At 37.1% G+C, this 20,439-nt stretch overlaps 2 protein-coding genes across 2 annotated transcripts in view; one reads left to right on the forward strand and one right to left on the reverse strand.

Moving 5' to 3' along the window:
* D2hgdh (D-2-hydroxyglutaric acid dehydrogenase) overlaps positions 1–20,439 on the reverse strand; it is a 268,744-nt gene that overhangs the window by 130,299 nt on the left and 118,006 nt on the right. The window lies entirely within an intron of this gene.
* LOC137642587 (uncharacterized) lies at positions 2,913–5,908 on the forward strand. The gene is made up of 2 exons (XM_068375279.1): positions 2,913–3,160; positions 3,297–5,908. Exon 2 carries the CDS (start codon positions 4,112–4,114, stop codon positions 5,900–5,902), a length of 1,791 nt encoding a protein of 596 aa, XP_068231380.1. The 5' UTR covers positions 2,913–3,160; positions 3,297–4,111; the 3' UTR covers positions 5,903–5,908.

Genomic DNA, 20,439 nt, shown 5'->3' on the forward strand with positions numbered 1-20,439 from the left:
TTAGTTGGAAAAGCAGGATGCTACAAGCACAAGGGCTCCTACAAGAAAAGCAGGCCATAAAAGGAAATAGAAAAATAATGAATAAACTATGCCTAAAGAAGACCAAAGCTTCTAAAGGTCAAACTCATCATTGATTTGCAGAGAAACAGGCGAGTCTTGAGAACGTGCTGGTGTAGATCCATTGCTGGGATAGGGAGATACTTAACAAGTCCTGAGCCTTGCACCGAGGTAAAGCTGAAACCTTCGAACCCCTAACGAGAACTTTCCAAGAATCAAGAACAAGGAGTTCCCATAGGGGTAGCAGGGGTTTGATAGCTAAGAGAATGAGGAAGAAGCTATACAGGTATACGTGTTTTGGTATCAGCTTAAACGGACCCTTAACTGATGGAAAAATAGCTCATCTAGACTTCTTGATGAATTCTGACCATTGCAGTGAAAGTCCGATCTACTCTCATTACAGAGTGATGACTGTGAACAATAATGCCTACTACAGATAGATTAAAGTACATGAGGAAATATGGCAGGTTTACTCGTACCAATGCCACACACCTTAACTTTCTCACCAGGACACTTGCACATATCATTAAACTTGGCGATCTTCATGGTGAGGGCCTGCAGCAACAACACATATAGAGAAACCATATAATATATTCTTATAAATCAAATACTGTTTCGCTGTAATTACTCTCACGGGCCAAGTTTTCAAACGAACCGTGTAAAGGAGAAAAGTCCAACTCCAAAGCTAACACATGTAAACTATTCAGTGAGAAACCCTTTATATAGTACTTCTAATACAGTCATAAAAATCATTAAAAGAAGTTCATATTTACATTATGTTTAAGTAATATTTGTTATACAGTACAGTCAGCACTCCTTAATGGAGCTAGGCAGTTCAGTACGACATTGGATCATACTCTCTGCTTACGATTCACTTTCCCTTTGCCTACACATACACCATATAGTCTGGCCTATTCTTTACAGATTTTCTACTGTCCTCATACACCTGACAACACTGAATTTACCAAACAATTCTTTTTCATTCAAGGGGTTAACTACAGCATTGTAAATGTTCAGTGGCAACTTTATTCTTGGTAAGGGTAGAAGAGACGCTTTAGCTATGATAATTAGCTCATCTTGGAGAAGGAGACTCCAAAATCAAACCTTTGTTGTCTAGTGTTGTACCATGGTCTTCCACTGCCTTGGGTTAGAGTTCTCTTGCTTGAGGGTACACTCGGGCTCACTATTCTATCTAATTTCTCTTCTTCTTGCTTTGTTAAAGTTTTTCTAGTTTATATAGGAAATATTTGTTTACGTTATGTTGCTGTTCATAAAATATTTTGTTTTCCTTATTTCCTTTCCTCACTGGGCTATTTTCCCTGTTGGAGCCCTTTACAAACTTTTAATGAAAATAACTCTCTCTCTCTCTCTCTCTCTCTCTCTCTCTCTCTCTCTCTCTCTCTCTCTCTCTCTCTCTCTCTCTCTCTCTACGTCTATTGATGAGAAGAACCTCGATTTGATTTCACCAGTCGTCTCTATCTTGAGCTTTTAATTCAATGCATCTCTATTCATCATCTCCTATTTCACGCTTCATAGTCCTTCGCCATGTAGCCCTGGGTCTTCAAACTTTCCTTGTGCCTTGTGGAACCCAGTTAAATGTTTGGTAAACTAATCTCTCTTGGGAAGTACAAAGAGCATGCCCAAAACCATGTCCATCTACCCCTTAACATGATGTCATCCACATATGGCACTCAAGTAATTTCTCTTATATTTCCCTTTCTAATCCTGTTCTGCCATTAACTCCCAATATTCTTCTGAAGGCTTTATTTTCAAATTTACTAAATCTGTTGCAGATTGTTTTATTGTCATACCATGACTCATGTCCATACAGTAAGACAAAATATTATTATTATTATTATTATTATTATTATTATCATTATCTAAGATTCAACCATATTAGAAAAAGCATGATGCTATAAGCGCACAGGCTCCAACAGGGAAAAATAGCCCAGTGAGGAGAGGATACAAGGAAATAAATAAACTACAAGAGAAATAATAACAATCAAAATAAAACATTTTAAGATAATTAACGAATTTTATTATAGGAAAAATTTATTTTAGGGTGAGATAGTCATGTCATCCTGATGGAAATTCCTCAATGGCAGCTTTCAACTTGGGATATTTCTGCAAGTGATATACTAGAGAATTTTACATATAGAGGTATCGAAGAGTTCTAACCTGAACTTGAAAGCCTGGGGACTCTAGAAATTTCTTGACTTCTTGAGCTGTCAGTAGAAATAACGTCTTCTTTGCAGCCAGAATAGACAGTCGTCCAGGTATACCATCACCTGGAGGCCTCTCTTCCATAACTATTGGACCATCGCCTTGACTAGCTTCGAGAAAATCCTTTGAGGTATGCTGAGCCCGAAGGGCATAGCTCTGAATACATAGGCCTTTCTTGCCAGTCTGAAACCAAGGTAGGGGGAGAAGCATCGAACTATAGGAAGATGCCAATAGGCGTCTGTAATATCTATGGAGACGATGTAAGTTTCCTGGGGTAGTAGGGTCTGTATTTGTGAGATAGTTAGCAGCTGGAACTTGTCATCCAAAGTAAACTTATTTAGTGGGGACAAGTCCAGAATAGTTCAAAGAGTGTTCAAATCTTTCTTGGGCACGCAGAATAGCCGCCATTGAAAGTTCATGGGTTTTGTGCAACGGATGACTCCCTTCCGGAGAAGATTCTGTACATAATCCTTCAAGAATGGGGTTGTGGGTTAGAAAAACCTCTTGAACTGGGGTGGTTTTGTGGAGGATTTATTTTTGCTTTATTTTTATTTTTGTTTTGCCAAATCCTGTGTGTGTGTGAGAGAGAGAGAGAGAGAGAGAGAGAGAGAGAGAGAGAGAGAGAGAGAGAGAGAGAGAGAGAGAGAGAGAGAGATATTGTGTTAGCGAGCGAAAGTAGTTAGTGTAACGATCGTTTGTGGTGAGAAAGACTGTTGGTTTAAATGAGATTGTTTGTTTACATTTTTAGTAAGGTTACGACAGTGGTGAATGTTTCGGAGCGAATGCTTTTTTATTTGACTGCAGCATAAGGCAGTTGTGTGAGAGCTGGATTACATTTATATTTTTCTGACCAGCGTGGAAGTGGTTTTTGATTTTCAAAGTAAGTACAGTTTTGTTTATCTTTGCTTGTCGTGATTGTGAATGATAGGAACAATTTATTATTTATCTTTGATTATAGTGCGATAGTTCAGTTAGCTAGAAGTGTTCGTAAGTGTTTTTCTTTTTTATTTTGGCAGGCTGCGATTCCTCCTTTGGAGTGACTAAATTTCTAGAAAGTGGATTACTGTTGATGACCTGGCCTGGAACTGATCATATTTAGACTGTTTTTTTTGGATTAACGATTGTCGATGACCTGGCCTGTTTACTTTGATTGCTGCTATTGATGATGATAATGATGATAAGGATGATGACGATGATGATTACGACCCCGATTAGGGAGGCAGTGGTGGCAACTTGCCATACAGTTTAACCTGTTAATCACAGATTGAGGGTTGTGCCGTGAAAGACAGTTCGGCAGTTTGTGAACGACTGTGTTGCAAATAATATATATGAGCATACAAATTTTGGTGTTGAACTCGTAATATATGTGTTTTGTGTTTTCATGTTTGGGTTGCGGTTAGTTTTAAGTTTCGTTAGGATTTATTGGATTGCGGAAAGGTTTTTTTTGTTAATTATATATTTAGTTTTATTTATCTTATAGTGTTAAGTTTTGATTAGTTTAAAGTGTTAAGTTTTGATTGGTTTAAAGTATTTATTTTGAATGTTGATGGTTTATGATTTATTTTAAGGTTTAAGAATTATAGTTTTAAGGTTATGTTTTGTTTTGTTTTGTCCTTTTGTCCAAGAGTCTGGTTGTAGATTACGTAAGGGGAAAGTTTGTTTTGTGGAGACCATTGTAAGTAAGTAAGATTCAAGGGTGTGGGGGTTGTTTTTGCAACATCCCGCCACATTATTTTGGCGCCCGAACAGGGACTGCTGAGGCGGGACTGATAGCTGGACTCTTGGACGAAGGACTGATAGGATAAGATATTAGATATAAGGTTGATGAAAAATGGAAGAGCAGAACAAGTTACTGAAGGAGGAATTGCGGCTGAGTAAGGAGCGTGAGGAGAGGTTGCTAATAGAGAATGAGAGGTTGAACTGGGAGAATGCGGCGATGCAGAAGGAGCTTAGGGAGTTAAAGGGGACAGTAGAGAGAGTGGAAGAATGTGTTGAGATGAGGATGCGAGAGAATGAAGAACGAATGGAGAAACGAATGGAAGATATGATGGGGCAAGTCATGGGGATGATGAAAACTATAATGGGTGAAGGTGCAGTCGGAGGAGTGTCCTCCGCTTCGGGTAATGGGTTGGTAGTGAAAGAGAAGGTTAAGGTAGGTGATAATGGGAAAGGAAGTGATAGTGATAGTAGTAATAGTGATGGTGATATTGAAGATAAGGAAATTAGGCATAGTAAGGATGAACAGAAAGGGGAGAGGAAAGATGAAAGGAAAGGTAAAAGTGATGTGAAGAAAGAGAAGAAAAAGTATCAGGCTGATAGCAAGGACGATCGTGAATGGGTGAAAGTGGTAAGTAAGAAAAAGGGTAAGAAGGGAATGGTTAAGGATAGGAATTTAAGTGTGGAAGTGGATTCATTATATTCGAATGAGGAAGAAGGTAACAAGGGAGTAGACAGTGATGATAGCAGTGAGAATGAACGTGATGTGTGTAAGACTGTGTTTATGAGAGAGGTACCTCGGTGTGAAAGGTTCAATGAGCATAGCAGTAGGGATGTATATGATTTTTTCAAGGAGTATGAGAGGTATTGTCAGGATAAGTATGGTGATAGTAAAAGAGTTTGGGCTAGGGAGTTAGGAGAATATTTGACTGGGTATTTGTTGACGATGTATGGAGTGATAATGAGTGTAGGGGACGTTGATTATGAAAGTGTGAAAACGAGAATAATTGAGCAGGTAAAACGTATGAAAGGGAGTGTTAAGTATAAGCGTAAGAATGATTTTGATGAGGCAAGGATGAATGCAGGAGAAGCTATATCAATGTACGTATGTAGGTTGGAAACTTTAGCTAGGAAGAAGTATGGGGATGAAGGTATAAATGAGAATAAGGAGTTAATGAGGAAGTTTTTGGCTACTGTACCCGAGAATGTTGCTGAGTTTGTTAATTTGAAACGGAAGGAGAAAATGAGGTGGACGAAAGAAAGATTGACATGGGATGATATTTTAGAGATAGTTGAGGATTACGAGTTGGATAGGTGTATGAAAGAAAGTAAATCTGTGAGTGTAAGAACTGGAATGGAGGAAAGTGTGCCAGAATTTGTTAGTTTTAGAGATGCTGTTATGAGAGGACCGATGAGGGTAGCTGATAGTGTAGTAGATAGGAGTGTTAGGGCGAGTAATGTGGGAATACCTGTAAGGACAAATGAAGGGTTTAGGCAAGGGAATCAGGTTTGGAGGGATAGGAGTGCTAGTGCGCCGCAAGATAGGTCAGGTAGTTGTATCCGTGAAGAGAAGTGTTATAGATGTGGGAAAGTAGGACATAAGAAGAATGAATGTAGATGGGCTCTTGGTGCTTGTTTTGGGTGTGGTGAGGTAGGGCATAGAATTAGCGAGTGTAAGAAAGAGAAAGGGGTAAAATGTTATCGGTGTGGTATGACAGGGCATGTGGCGAGTGGATGTCGTAGTAATCGTATGAATGTGATTTGTGGTAATTGTGGTAAGGATGGTCATTATGCTAGAATGTGCAAGGAGCCGCGGGGTAAGTGTACTGAATGTGGTGCAGATGGGCATGTAGCTCGAGTATGTAGGAAGAAGGGAGTAAGTCAGCCAGGATGTTCGGGAAACTAGAGTGTAAGAGGGTTCAGCTGGGTGAGTCCTCCTGTGTATGTGGAAGGAATAGGATCAATGTTTGTGAGAATGGGATGAATAATTGGTTGGAAATGAGAAAGTATGAATCTAGTATGCATGAGAAGTTAGGGCTGGAAAATAAACAATTAGTGTTAGTTGAATATAGGAAAAAGAGGCGTTTGAAAGTTTTAAGTAAGGATGAAAAAAGGGAAAATTTTATAAGTAAAAGTGAGAATAGAAAAAAGTATGACAAGGGTGTAAATGTACAAGTGAGTGTGGAGGATAAATGTATTAATACAGATGAAACGTGGCTGAGTATGAATGATACTTATAGTGTGTGTGGCTTTTCGTTAGATGATGTAAAAGAAAAAATGAATAACGCAAGAATGAGAGACAGGAGAATGATAAGTAGCATGAATGAATCTTTTGCTAAAGTTGAGAATGTTTTTGATGAAATGGATGAACTGTTTACAGAAATGAGTGTAATTATAGGGCCAGATGAGAACGAGGTAGATATGATTGTACATGATATATTAGATGATAGGGATTTAGATAGGAATAGTGTTAATGTAGCTAATGATTGTGATAAGGAAGAAGTGAATGAGAGAGTATATGGAGGCCCAGTTACTCGGAGTAGAGGTCCCGTTCCCGACTGCGACTGGGTTATGAAAAAAATAATGTAAGTGTTGTGTGAGAAGGATTTGGCAAAGTAAGGGGGGAGGAATGTGGAGGATTTATTTTTGCTTTATTTTTATTTTTGTTTTGCCAAATCCTGTGTGTGTGTGTGAGAGAGAGAGAGAGAGAGAGAGAGAGAGAGAGAGAGAGAGAGAGAGAGAGAGAGAGAGAGAGAGAGATATTGTGTTAGCGAGCGAAAGTAGTTAGTGTAACGATCGTTTGTGGTGAGAAAGACTGTTGGTTTAAATGAGATTGTTTGTTTACATTTTTAGTAAGGTTACGACAGTGGTGAATGTTTCGGAGCGAATGCTTTTTTATTTGACTGCAGCATAAGGCAGTTGTGTGAGAGCTGGATTACATTTATATTTTTCTGACCAGCGTGGAAGTGGTTTTTGATTTTCAAAGTAAGTACAGTTTTGTTTATCTTTGCTTGTCGTGATTGTGAATGATAGGAACAATTTATTATTTATCTTTGATTATAGTGCGATAGTTCAGTTAGCTAGAAGTGTTCGTAAGTGTTTTTCTTTTTTATTTTGGCAGGCTGCGATTCCTCCTTTGGAGTGACTAAATTTCTAGAAAGTGGATTACTGTTGATGACCTGGCCTGGAACTGATCATATTTAGACTGTTTTTTTTGGATTAACGATTGTCGATGACCTGGCCTGTTTACTTTGATTGCTGCTATTGATGATGATAATGATGATAAGGATGATGACGATGATGATTACGACCCCGATTAGGGAGGCAGTGGTGGCAACTTGCCATACAGTTTAACCTGTTAATCACAGATTGAGGGTTGTGCCGTGAAAGACAGTTCGGCAGTTTGTGAACGACTGTGTTGCAAATAATATATATGAGCATACAAATTTTGGTGTTGAACTCGTAATATATGTGTTTTGTGTTTTCATGTTTGGGTTGCGGTTAGTTTTAAGTTTCGTTAGGATTTATTGGATTGCGGAAAGGTTTTTTTTGTTAATTATATATTTAGTTTTATTTATCTTATAGTGTTAAGTTTTGATTAGTTTAAAGTGTTAAGTTTTGATTGGTTTAAAGTATTTATTTTGAATGTTGATGGTTTATGATTTATTTTAAGGTTTAAGAATTATAGTTTTAAGGTTATGTTTTGTTTTGTTTTGTCCTTTTGTCCAAGAGTCTGGTTGTAGATTACGTAAGGGGAAAGTTTGTTTTGTGGAGACCATTGTAAGTAAGTAAGATTCAAGGGTGTGGGGGTTGTTTTTGCAACATCCCGCCACAGTTTCTGTTTTTATTTCCAACCTATTCCTTTCGAGACTATGCTGCGAGCCCAGGGATCGAACTCTCATTGATTCCTAAAAAGGTAAAGTTGTCCCTCTACCGGTAGCTTCTCATTGTTGTTGTGAAGGACCTGCTTCTTTAACCACCTTGTCTCTTCTTCCTCGGCCTCTATACTGACCGCCCCTTCCAGACTTTCCTCTTCTACTGGAAGGGTGAAAGGTTGTGGTGGATCTCATACACAGGGTTGAAGGCTGGATACTGTGATACATGTTGTAGTTTGTTGTGCCATGAGTATTCTGCAGACCTTTTAAAATATAGTAAATACTTTTGTTCAATCTTAAATATACTGAAGTTATTGTTATTGTAATACTGGTTATTTTCTTTCACTGTTTCTGTTTTGACATTCTTTGGTTGAATAATTTATTAAGGAAAGTAGATTGTGACTAAATCATTTAGTAAGGAAAGAAGATTTTACTTGATGTAAGCTGTGTATAATAGCCGAACGTAACAGAATTATGGGCCTCTGTCCGTGATCTGAATTGTCATTTTATTTAAAATTCAGTGATTGCTTGTACAATAAAATTTTGTTAATTGTATAAAATAGCAAGCAAACATGTCAGTTTGATGCATCTGAGTTTTTTCACAAACTTTGTGAGGATCCACAAATTGCAAAGTTAAGAGATTCAAGAAATCTAGCTTAGGAAGTTTCGGAAAATATCTTAACTTATTGTTAAAATTCAATGAAGAAAGAGAATATTAAACGTGTGTTAGTTCAACCTTTGGTTGCAAACAAAGTGTTAATTCATGATGTGTTAGATGCGATTGATAGGGAATCAGTGGGTTCTGACGCACCAGCTGTAGAACTTGAAAGACTTAGAATAGAAGGTTGTTCAAAGGAAAAAGAGTCGGAAGCTCAGGTTTAGGCTGAGCGTGAAAAATTAAAATTAGAAGCCAAGTTAAAAAGTGAACAGCTAGAAGCTAAGCGTGAAAAAAGGGAAGCTGATTTTAAGCGTGAATAATTAGAAGCTGAGCGTGAGAAATTCAAAACCCAAGCCAAGATAAAAAAAAAAGAAAAAAAGAAGCAGAGTAATTCTAATGATGCAGATAAATTAGGGTCAAATATTTTTAACAGAGATAGAGTTGTGACTCCTTTTAATGAATACACCGAATAGTTTGGTCTATTCTTTCCACATTCTCCTCTGTCCTCATACACCTGTCAACACTGAAATTACCAAACAATTCTTCTTTGTTCAAGTGGTTAACTACTGCAATGTAATTGTTTAATGGCTACTTTCCTCTTGGTAAGGGTTGAAGAGACTCTCTAGATATAGTAAGCAGGTTTCAGGAGAAGGACACTCCAAAATCAAACCATCGTTCTTTAGTCTTGGGTAGTGCCATAGCCTCTGTACCATGACCTTTCACCTGCTTGAGCACGTTGTTCTATATTATTTCTCTTCTTCTTGGTTTTTGTTTTAAATTTTTATAGTTTATACATGCAAGATTTGATGTGGTGTTGTTGCTGTTCTTAAAATATTTTATTTTGATTGTTTGTTCCTTCTCCTATAGTTTGTTTAAATCATTGTTTCCTTTCCTTACTGTTGTGGAGAAATGTCTTTTTATTTAATTGATGAGTGGGAACTTGTTCCGGGAGAGTCTCCCTACATCAGTAAGCAAAGATCAGCAGGGGAGGAAAAGGTGTATTATTACTCATGGCACCAACACCTTGTTGATAACTTTGATGACGTAGTTCACAAACTTTCACTCTAAATGCAAAAAAAAAAAAAACTTTACTCTGTCCCGAGGCCTGAAAACTCCACACGTGAAAAAAAAGTAATTTGATGGCCTACTCTAGCTTTGTCAGGTCTAAGGTCATCTACACTCTTAGGCTCTGTTTCGCCTCTGTTCCAGGGACCTCAGTGAGATGCTGGGCAGGAATTTTACGTTAAGTAATTATTGAGACAATGGCAATGGATGGGAGCAGGGATGTAGTGTAAAGTAAAAGTTAAAGATAAGGATCTTTGCCTTCAAAGGATATAGATTAAATACTAAGTTACTTGCTAACACACTATTACTCTTAAAAGTATTTAGACTTACTCTCTCCAATATATCGGGTATACTGTCGCGAGATTAAACATTAATAATGGACATAATCAAATAAATGAAAGAGTAAAAATACGAAGAGGTGTAATTAACCTAATCTTGCTTTATTACACAAATTTACATTGAAAGAAACACATCTTAACATCAAGGAAAGAGGATCAAACAAACGCAAAATGTAATAAAAGAAATGCAAATCAAAAGGCAATAGAAATATGCATGATTCGAGGTCTCTTGCAATGATTAATTATTGAAATGGGGTCGGACACGCAGCCCTGTGACTCAAGACTGTGCTAGTCTCTGAAGCAAAAGTTATGCGCAAAATCTGTACACACAAACCTACTCACTCAGCCCGAAATATGTAAAAGCCAGTTAAACCTATATCAAATAAAAATTTGTCTAAGATAAAATGGGAGAAAACTAGTGGCCCCATGTTTTACATGCACTCCTTATAGTAATGATGTAGGAGGCCTTAATTGTCCTCATAAATGGCTGTTATAGCTTGTTCCTGGTAATTTGCCATTGACTGAGCCACCCCTGGAATCCCCGCTTCTTGGTAGAAAAGGCCTCGCCGGAACAATTCCCAGGCTCACTTTCTTCCCTATCTCCACTGCCTGGAAACAAAAACTCCCTGGTTCTTTGTTTGGTGGGAGTCCAGTGGGGGGGGGGGGGTTGAGCCAGAGATGCACCGATTGATTGACCAGGTTGGTCAGCTGGCCACAACTACAGCTGGTGCACGAATGGGCCGACCCTTAGGTCTCACGGGTTCACCTGTCTTCACCTTCCAGAACAGGTGAGTCATGGTGCGTAGGATAACACAAATGAGGTGCCATATCGGGACTTTAGGACAGTGCAATGCAACATTGTAAGGAGTGAGAAGGAGGCAGGATTTTGTACAAAATACTTAGAAAAATCTTGCAGCTCTAGGGGAATACACATACATCATAATCCTAACTATTCTGGCTTACTAAAAATTAATAACTTGAATAAGCACTTAGCAATGGGCTGGTGCGATGGGCATACATCTTAAAATTAACAGATTTGAATTAGTACTAAGAGATAAAAGCTGCATTTACGTAAGCAGTATTAAAATCATATTCAAAACCAGTGTAATAATTTATCTCGACACACGTAGTTTGAGGAAAGAACCATCATACGCTGGCGTAAGGCTTTTGTTGTGCGTATCTATGCTGTGATGACATGAACATGGCGTACGGTATTGTCACGAGTTCAGTTGATTTTTCAGCAGTTCTCTCAATGTTCTCGATATAAAAAACGTAAAGCAAGTGTGGGAGCGAAAGTTTAAGGGGTAACTACAATATCGGGAGCGAGAAGAGTGAAGAAAAATTCCTCACAACTGGGCTAATTGACCCTGTTGGAGCCCTTGGGCTTATAGCATCTTGCTTTTTCAACTTGGGTTGTAGCTTAGTTTGTAATAATGATTATAATAATTTAGACGAATATTTTCTGTTTTGAGAAAAAAGCTAAAACATGTAAGTGGCCAGCAGAGAATTGGGCGTACAGTATATGATGTCAGGAGTTTTATATGGCAGGGCACAAAAAGTATATGCTTCCATTCCTGAGGATAGAGTTGATTCTTATGAATTCTTGAAAAAATGTTATTTTGCAGGCATACAAACTAACTCCTGAAGCTTATAGAAGGAAGTTTAGGAGTTGGACAAAACAAGATAAGCAGACACATGTAGAATTTAGTACTAAACAATCAGAATGGTTTGATAAATTGTATAAAGCAGCAGAGTGTAAGGATGATTTCAGAAGATTAAGGGAAATTATTTTAACTGAGCAGTTTAATCATATTAGTGAGAATATTAAGGTTTATTTAAATAAGAGAAAGTTGTCTACTCTTTTTGAAGCAGCCATATAAGCTGATGATTATGTAATGGATCAAAAGGAGTCTAGGTCTCATGATAAAAGGTTTAATAGGTCAAAAGACTATGGGGACACACATAAGCATGCTAATACAGATGTTGTAGATCAAAGATCTAGTTCCGATTCACATATCAAGTCTCAAAGCACCAGTTAGAACAGCAATTCTGTAATATGTAATTATTGTAAGAAACCAGGTCACACGGTGTCTGGATGTTTCAAGTTAAAAAGGAAAGAAGCTGAAACTGTGGCTCTTGTAACTCTCCCTAAGTCTCGCTATAGTGTGCTACCAGTAGAGGTTAATATTGTAGATGACCACGTTTTTTTTACAGGAAGCCTGTTAATTCCAGTGTTTGTTCCAGACCTGTTGATAAAGTTTTCAGCCTTTTCTGCTAAGAGTTTTGTTAGTGTTGATGGTGGTTCACTGCATATTGTCTGTATCATGCGTAATACTGGTTGTGCCCAATCACTTGTTTTGAGGGAAGTTGTCCACGTGACTGAGCATTCATTTATTGGATAATATGCTCCCTTTCGTGGGGTTGATGGTGGCCATTTCAGCTTTCCCTTACATCATATGGGTCTTAATTGTAATTGGTTATCAGGACCTGCTGTTGTTGGTGTCGTTTTCAAGTTGACTATTAATGACAATCAATTTTTGATTGGTAGATGAGAAAATTGTTGTCTGACCGAAGATGATTTCTTGATCAAGAGTTAGAGGTTCTCAGTTCTGATTTGTCTACTCTGTTTTCTTTGAGCGCTGAGACTCATCAAAAGATGTGCATATGACAATGATGTGTTGGTTTGTGATAACGTCTCCCCCATCGATTGTTCCACCAACTTGCCTCGTGAAGACTCATTGGTTTGTGATATATCTATTTTGACGTTGTTACTGTTTTTAGAAAGATTTATTGTTAGTTTGTTGCCATCATTTATTTATTTCCTTATTTCCTTTCCTCACTGGGCTATTTACCCTGTTGGAGCCCTTGGGCTTATAGCATCTTGCTTTTCCAACTAGGGTTGTAGCTTGGCTATTAATAATATTAATAATAATAATGGTGCTCATGGATCCCATAATGACTCTTCTACTGACCTATCTCGTGAAGATACGTTAGTTTGTGATACGTGTTCAACTGTTGACTGTTCCACCAACATGTCTAGATTGAAATGTTAGTTCCTGCTAATGTTTCTGTTGTCAACTGTACTACCAAACTGTCTTAAGAAGTCATTTTGGTACATGATGTCATGTCTTCTGAACTGTTCTGTGATGAATCTCTGAGAATTCTAATGAATTATTTTTTGACGATACCTTTGTTTGTAATGATGTCTCTTCTAATTTTGATGTTAACTTGTCTGAGACATTTTTGTTTAGTTAGTATAATAATAATTTGTCTTATTCCAGTCGTGTGTCAGAAATAACTGGTATTTTGTTATTCAGTGAATACTGTAAGCCTGAGTCTTGTTCAAAGCTGATTGTAGATCAGAAGTCTGACCATGATGATATTCAGGGTATTATCCCTTAAAATCATAACGTTGATGGTCTCAGCCTCATTCAAGAACATGCTAAAACTGATAATTTTAGTGTGAGTAAAATTTTGAGTTATGATATCGGCTATTTTTATTGGCCTGGTGTGGCTCAGTTTTGTTATACTTGTCTTGTATCTCAAGCTATTGAAAAGTCCAATCAGACTTATCCCAAAGTTCCTCTGAAGTCCATCTTTGCATTTGATGATTATTTAGTCATATCTTTAAAGATTATGTTAAACCCTGTCTGAAAAGAGGCATAGGTTAAATATTCTCTGTGAATTTTTAAGCATGTTAAGAAGAAATCATTTAGTTTTTTATAATGATTTTTATTGATATTTTTGTGATTTTCAACGCTGTAAATTTATAATTTTTGTTTGAAGTTTGTAAAACAAAATTTTATTTTATTTTAATTGCAATGAAATCATATTTGTAACATTGTATAATAAAATAATTTTGTTTGTATTTGTGAAAAGTTGTTGGTTAAGGACCCCCAATTTTTTGCTAGATAAGGGGATTTGTTATATGTACATTTAATTCATGTATATCATGTTATAGGACCTGTGATGAAGGTTATTTTTACCTATTAAATATCAATGTAAAAAATAAAACTTTGTCATTCCGTCATATTCTTAAATAAGGGTTTCTGGATACTTCTCATAACTACTTTGTGACCAGCCGCCCAGCGTGCCCGGACTACTTCTAGTCCTTCAGGAACATTTGGGAGTATGGGTCCCTCGTACATAAAGGATGGGTGACGAGACAGAGGGAGAGGCTTGAGTGAACTGCTCATGTGGAGGCATTTCAGTTATGCTGTTGTGACTCAGAATTTTCTTTACCTTTTAATAAGTTAATATCTTGAAAAAGACATAGAAATCGTGGAGGGTCAAAATACCATCTAAAGCTATGTTCTTATTTATCAACTTTTATGTCTAAAACTACATCCTGCTTAATCCTTCAAAACACGGAGATGAGTTACGTCGTCACCTATCCATCATTATATGAAAACTAAAACCTACATATTTCATGTAAGTAATCATTTAGTTTGGTGTGCTGTGAGTATTCTGTGGAGCTTGCAAAATATTGTAAATACTTATGTTAAATCTTAAGTATACTGTAGTTATTATTGTATGCTTGTTTTTATTTTTTTTTCGCTGTTACTGATTTGCTATTATTTGGTTGTATCATTTATCAAGGAAAGTAGACTAAACCATTTAGTATGGATTCTGAAAGCGTTGCAAACGTTATGGATGCTGTCTGAGCAAAGTTCTGGCAGTAATTTAAGACTTCTGGAAGTGCTTAACTTTCTGATGACAATAACAAACTGGTAGATTTAGATGAACTTTTAACTTACATGGCTTATGGTACCTTGTATGCAGCCTTTGGTGAAAAAGAAAGGAAGGCCTTTAAGTAGATTTCACTTAATCTATCTTGTGTATACAGTAATAGCCGAACATAATAAAGGCTGTAGTGATCAACTGACTTTTTAATACAAATTTAACTAATTCTTAATTACACTCTACCCAGCACCATTTTTATGGATTATAATATCTATAGTATAATCATCTGCAGGGTTAGCCAGAAACACTGGACCTTATTTTCTTGCACATTGCTTACTTGTCAAAGAAGCAGTATAAATTACAGGAGGTGTCGAGTTATGAACGAGATCCGTTCTTACAATACACTGATTTTCGTCATAAGTCACTGATAATGAACGGAATAACCTAGAATAGTTATGCCCACACTGCTAAATTATTAGTATCAAAATTAAAGGAAGGTGTGATTATGAGAGAATTGGCCCTGAACGAACAAGAGGCGAAAATAGATGACTTGGAAAGCAAATTTGTGGACCTTAGCGCACACGCAGCAAAAACCACCCAGACTACCAAACTCACTGAGAAAGTTAACATTATTGCCATGAATATGGAATCAATAAAGGCAACACTTCAAATATTGATGGACCCAAAACCGGAGAAAACGACATTTGCTGACAAAGTTAATGAAAAAGATCTGTTGTTAATTAAATCAACAAATACAACAACTAAAATTACTGAAAGAAAACGCGAGGTTGAACAGGCACTTGAAGACATTCCTATACTTAACACGAGGTCAACTACAAATGGAAATGTTGTTGTAAACTTTGCAAACAAAATGATCAGAGAGGAGGCGGCAAACAAAATCAGACATTGGTTGCTGACTCTGAAACTAGAAAAATCGGAAAACTGAAACCAAAAATAACGATATGCAATGTGTACAGTGATGAAGATGATGTAGGAAATGCTTTGATTCAAAGAAATCCCTGCCTGGACCAAATCCAAAATACAGAAGAGAAGATAAGTGTAGTCCTGAAGAAAAATGCTTCAGGTGGGACGACCCACTATGTGCTGAAATGTGATCCTGAAGTTCGGAGGGCTATTCATGATAATGGGGACAAAGTTTCGTTATGATGGGGTGTACTTATAACATATGTGATAGGTACCATGTGATCACCTGCTACCACTAAGAGGTATGGACATCTTAAAAAAGATTGCAAATCTAAGAATGATGATAAAGTCTGCTGGAAATGTTCAGGAAAGCATTCCACCAAGGAGTGTAATTCACAAGTGTCAAAGTGTATAAACTGCACAAAGTTAAACAACCCTAGTGACCACATAGTGAAATCTAGAGAATGCAAAACTTATGACTTGGAATTGAAAAGACTTGCAGAAAATTTTTTATCATGGTTACTAAGGATGTCATAAACTTTGGCTATGTAAATATACAATCTGTATGTAATAAGACTATTCAAATTCGAGAATTGACATACTAGCATTATCTGAAACATGGTTTAATAACTTGGACAAGGCAAAGATCACTGAAATGACTTCCCCCCCACACACCTTCTTTTACATACCGAGAGAAGGTAGGTCTGGTGGGGGTGTCGGAATATATAGAATATATAGAATATAGAAATAAAATTTACGAAAAAAAAAAAAAAACAGAAAAATATCCTTTGTAACAGTCTACAAACCTTCGAGAACAAACACTAGTATCTTTTTTGAAGAATTCGGTGCTCTCATTGAGATGATTGTGATGGAGAAAAATGAAATAGTTATCGGTGGATACTTCAATTTTTGGATGGATGACGCATCAAATCCTGAGGCTTTGGCCTTTAATGAGTTATTAGAATTATATTAATTAGTGAATAATATCGACTTTAAAACTACTTTAACTTGGCATACGTTGGACTTGTTTCAAGTGATGACATGAATAATATTGTTTCTGATATAAGTGTTGTAGAGAAATGTACTATCTCACCAGTGCACGAACTTATTATGTTTAGTCTACCTCTACAGAAACATGCATTAGTAAAGAAAATAAACTTTGGACATAAATCAAAATTTTTTTCCTACCAAATTTATTGAAAAAGTTACAAAGAAAATAAATGATGCTATCAACATTCCCTGTGAATATGATGACCAACGTCTGTTGGGAGCTAAGTGTGTTAACTGTCTTACAACCACTTATAATAAAGTGAGTAAAAGTGAATATGATACCATGTGCCCACCGATGGAAAACACTATAACTGCAAAAGTCCAATCTCCTTGGTTTGATAAAGAGACTTTGGTGAAAAAGAGGGAAAAAAGACGTAAAAAAGAAAGTGGAATAGGTTAAAAACTGAAAGTACTTGGGTAGAATACAAAACTGCTACGTGTCAATATAAATACCTACTAAGAAGGGGGCATAAAAACAATTAGAATAGCGCCAACGTTATCCCTGCGTGTCGTAAGAGGCAACTAAAAGGGATGGGACGAGGGGCCTGGGAATCCCCTCTCCTGTATCTACAATCCTGTGAGACATCAGCCAAGAGATAGAGCTGGGGGAAGAGTGACTGCTCCCCGCACTCTAGTTTTGGGGTGTTTGAATGTGCGTGGATGTAGTATGACAGAGAGTAAAAGATGTGAGATCGGAAGTATGCTTAGGAATAGAAGGATGGATGTATTGGCCTTGTGTGAGACAAAGATAAAAGGGAAGGGTGAAGTGATGTTTGGTGAAATGTCTGGTAGAGTGTCTGGGATTGAAAGGGGAAGAGCGAGAGAGGGTGTGTCTTTATTGCTGAGTGAATGGATGACAGGTAAAGTAGTGGAATGGAAGGAGATATCATCTAGGTTAATGTGAGTAAGGGTTCGGTTGGGTAGGGAATGTTGGGCGTTTGTCAGTGCATATGGGCCAGGTAGTGAGAAAAGTGAAGAAGAGCGGAATGAGTTCTGGAATGAATTAACTAGGTGTGTAAAAGGACTGGGTAGAAGGAATTATGTAGTTGTCATGGGTTGTCATGGGTGACTTAAATGCTAGAGTGGGCGCTGGAGAGGTAGGAGTCATTGGGAAGTATGGCGTACCAGGTGAAAATGAGAGTGGTGAGAGACTGGTAGATATGTGTGCTGAGCAAGAGATGGTGATAAGTTCTAGCTTTTTCAAAAAGAAAGATAAAAACAAGTATACATGGGTAAGAGTAGCAAATGGAAGAGTAGTAGAAAGGGCATTAATGGATTATGTGTTGATAACTAAAAGAATGTTTGGAAGATTGAAAGACGGGCACGTGTTTAGGGGTACGGCTAACGGTATGTCTGATCATTTTTTGGTGGAAGGAAAATTAGTTGTAGCAAAAGAGTGGGGGAATAGAGTAGGTGGATGTAAAAGGGAGCTAGTGAGGGTTGAAGAGCTAATAAAAACGGGGGTAAAAAGTAAATATCAGGAAAGGTTGAAAATGGCATATGACGAAGTGAAAGTAAGAGAAACTGGTAATTAGAAGAGGAGAGGAATGTAAATGATGAATGAAAATAAATGTGGTATTTCAATAATGCTCAATCTCAGTGCTTCTTTTGATACAGTTGTGCAAGAACTGCTACTAAATGATCTACGGTCCATCGGCGTTGAAGATCAAGCTTTCGAATACCTATAAAACTACTTAGTTGGTAGAAATTACTGTGTACAAATTGGAAACTCTTTTTCATCATATGAACCCTTAAACAGAGGGGTACCCCAGAGGAGTGTACTTGGCCCAATCTTATTTTGCATCTATATTATTGGTCTATCAAACTATTTACGGATGACACATAATTTTACTTCTCCATAAATGATACAGATGACACTACTGAAACTCTAAACCGAATCCTTGATAGTGTTAGAGAATGGATGACATTTAAGCAACTAAAATTAAATGACAAAAAAACTGAATTCATGGTGGTGGGTAAAAGAAACAGCATGAGGAACTTGGGTGATATTAAAATTAACATAAAAAATGACTCAGTGCCGATATTGAGTAACGTTTGAGATCTAGGTGTATATCTTGACTGTAACCTGTCTCTCAATGCCCAAATAAATAATGTAATAAAAACTGCTGGTTATCATCTAAGAAAAATTGCATTTATAAAAAATTACCTGGACAAAAATTCTGTAAAAAAAACTTGTGATAAACTGTGTTATTACCAGGATTGACTACTGCTACTCTATCTATTACAATTCACCAAAAGTGCAACTTAAGAAATTACAAAAACATAAAAACAGAGGAACAAGACTGATAAAAGGTGTCCCACCTAGAGAAAGGATAACCCTTATACTAATTGATTTACACTCGCTGCCGATAAAAGTGAGAATCGAATTTAAAATATGTACAATAATGCACCAAGTTATCAAAACCGGTTGTCCAAAATACTTAAGAGAATTCCTACATATTGTGCAGCCAACAAATCGTGTCGACACGAGAATAGATACAGATGGCTTCAAATTATTGGAACCTAGATATATGTCTACTGTAGGCTCCACAGCCTTTAAATATGCAGCCCCAAGACTATATAATAAGCTCCCACGAGACATCCGAATGATTGAAGACATTAAGGCTTTCAAGAGGAAACTGAAGACTTTCTTATTTCATCAGTCATACAAAAGTGACGATTTAACAGTAAATGAACAATATGCGATATGAAATGTTAAATACTCTGAACGAACAAGGTAAAATGACAGTGGAGGTCCTGTAGAGAGTGGGGTTCCCCTGCTGTATGAGACCGGAAAAGCAGCCGTCAAAGTAAAATGTAAGTAAGTAAAGATGGTGAAAATGAGAGTGGTGAGAGACTGGTAGATATGTGTGCTGAGCAAGAGATGGTGATAAGTTCTAGCTTTTTCAAAAAGAAAGATAAAAACAAGTATACATGGGTAAGAGTAGCAAATGGAAGAGTAGTAGAAAGGGCATTAATGGATTATGTGTTGATAACTAAAAGAATGTTTGAAAGATTGAAAGACGTGCACGTGTTTAGGGGTACGGCTAACGGTATGTCTGATCATTTTTTGGTGGAAGGAAAATTAGTTGTAGCAAAAGAGTGGGGGAATAGAGTAGGTGGATGTAAATGGGAGCTAGTGAGGGTTGAAGAGCTAATAAAAACGGGGGTAAAAAGTAAATATCAGGAAAGGTTGAAAATGGCATATGACGAAGTGAAAGTAAGAGAAACTGGTAATTAGAAGAGGAGAGGAATGTAAATGATGAATGAAAATAAATGTGGTATTTCAATAATGCTCAATCTCAGTGCTTCTTTTGATACAGTTGTGCAAGAACTGCTACTAAATGATCTACGGTCCATCGGCGTTGAAGATCAAGCTTTCGAATACCTATAAAACTACTTAGTTGGTAGAAATTACTGTGTACAAATTGGAAACTCTTTTTCATCATATGAACCCTTAAACAGAGGGGTACCCCAGAGGAGTGTACTTGGCCCAATCTTATTTTGCATCTATATTATTGGTCTATCAAACTATTTACGGATGACACATAATTTTACTTCTCCATAAATGATACAGATGACACTACTGAAACTCTAAACCGAATCCTTGATAGTGTTAGAGAATGGATGACATTTAAGCAACTAAAATTAAATGACAACAAAACTGAATTCATGGTGGTGGGTAAAAGAAACAGCATGAGGAACTTGGGTGATATTAAAATTAACATAAAAAATGACTCAGTGCCGATATTGAGTAACGTTTGAGATCTAGGTGTATATCTTGACTGTAACCTGTCTCTCAATGCCCAAATAAATAATGTAATAAAAACTGCTGGTTATCATCTAAGAA

This window comes from Palaemon carinicauda, chromosome 6 (genome assembly GCF_036898095.1).
Source record: "Palaemon carinicauda isolate YSFRI2023 chromosome 6, ASM3689809v2, whole genome shotgun sequence".
In the NCBI taxonomy this organism is placed as follows: domain Eukaryota; kingdom Metazoa; phylum Arthropoda; class Malacostraca; order Decapoda; family Palaemonidae; genus Palaemon; species Palaemon carinicauda.

Bases quoted from the DNA above. Each gene is read 5' to 3' on its own strand.
- LOC137642587 (XM_068375279.1), top strand. From the start codon at position 4,112: ATGGAAGAGCAGAACAAGTTACTGAAGGAGGAATTGCGGCTGAGTAAG.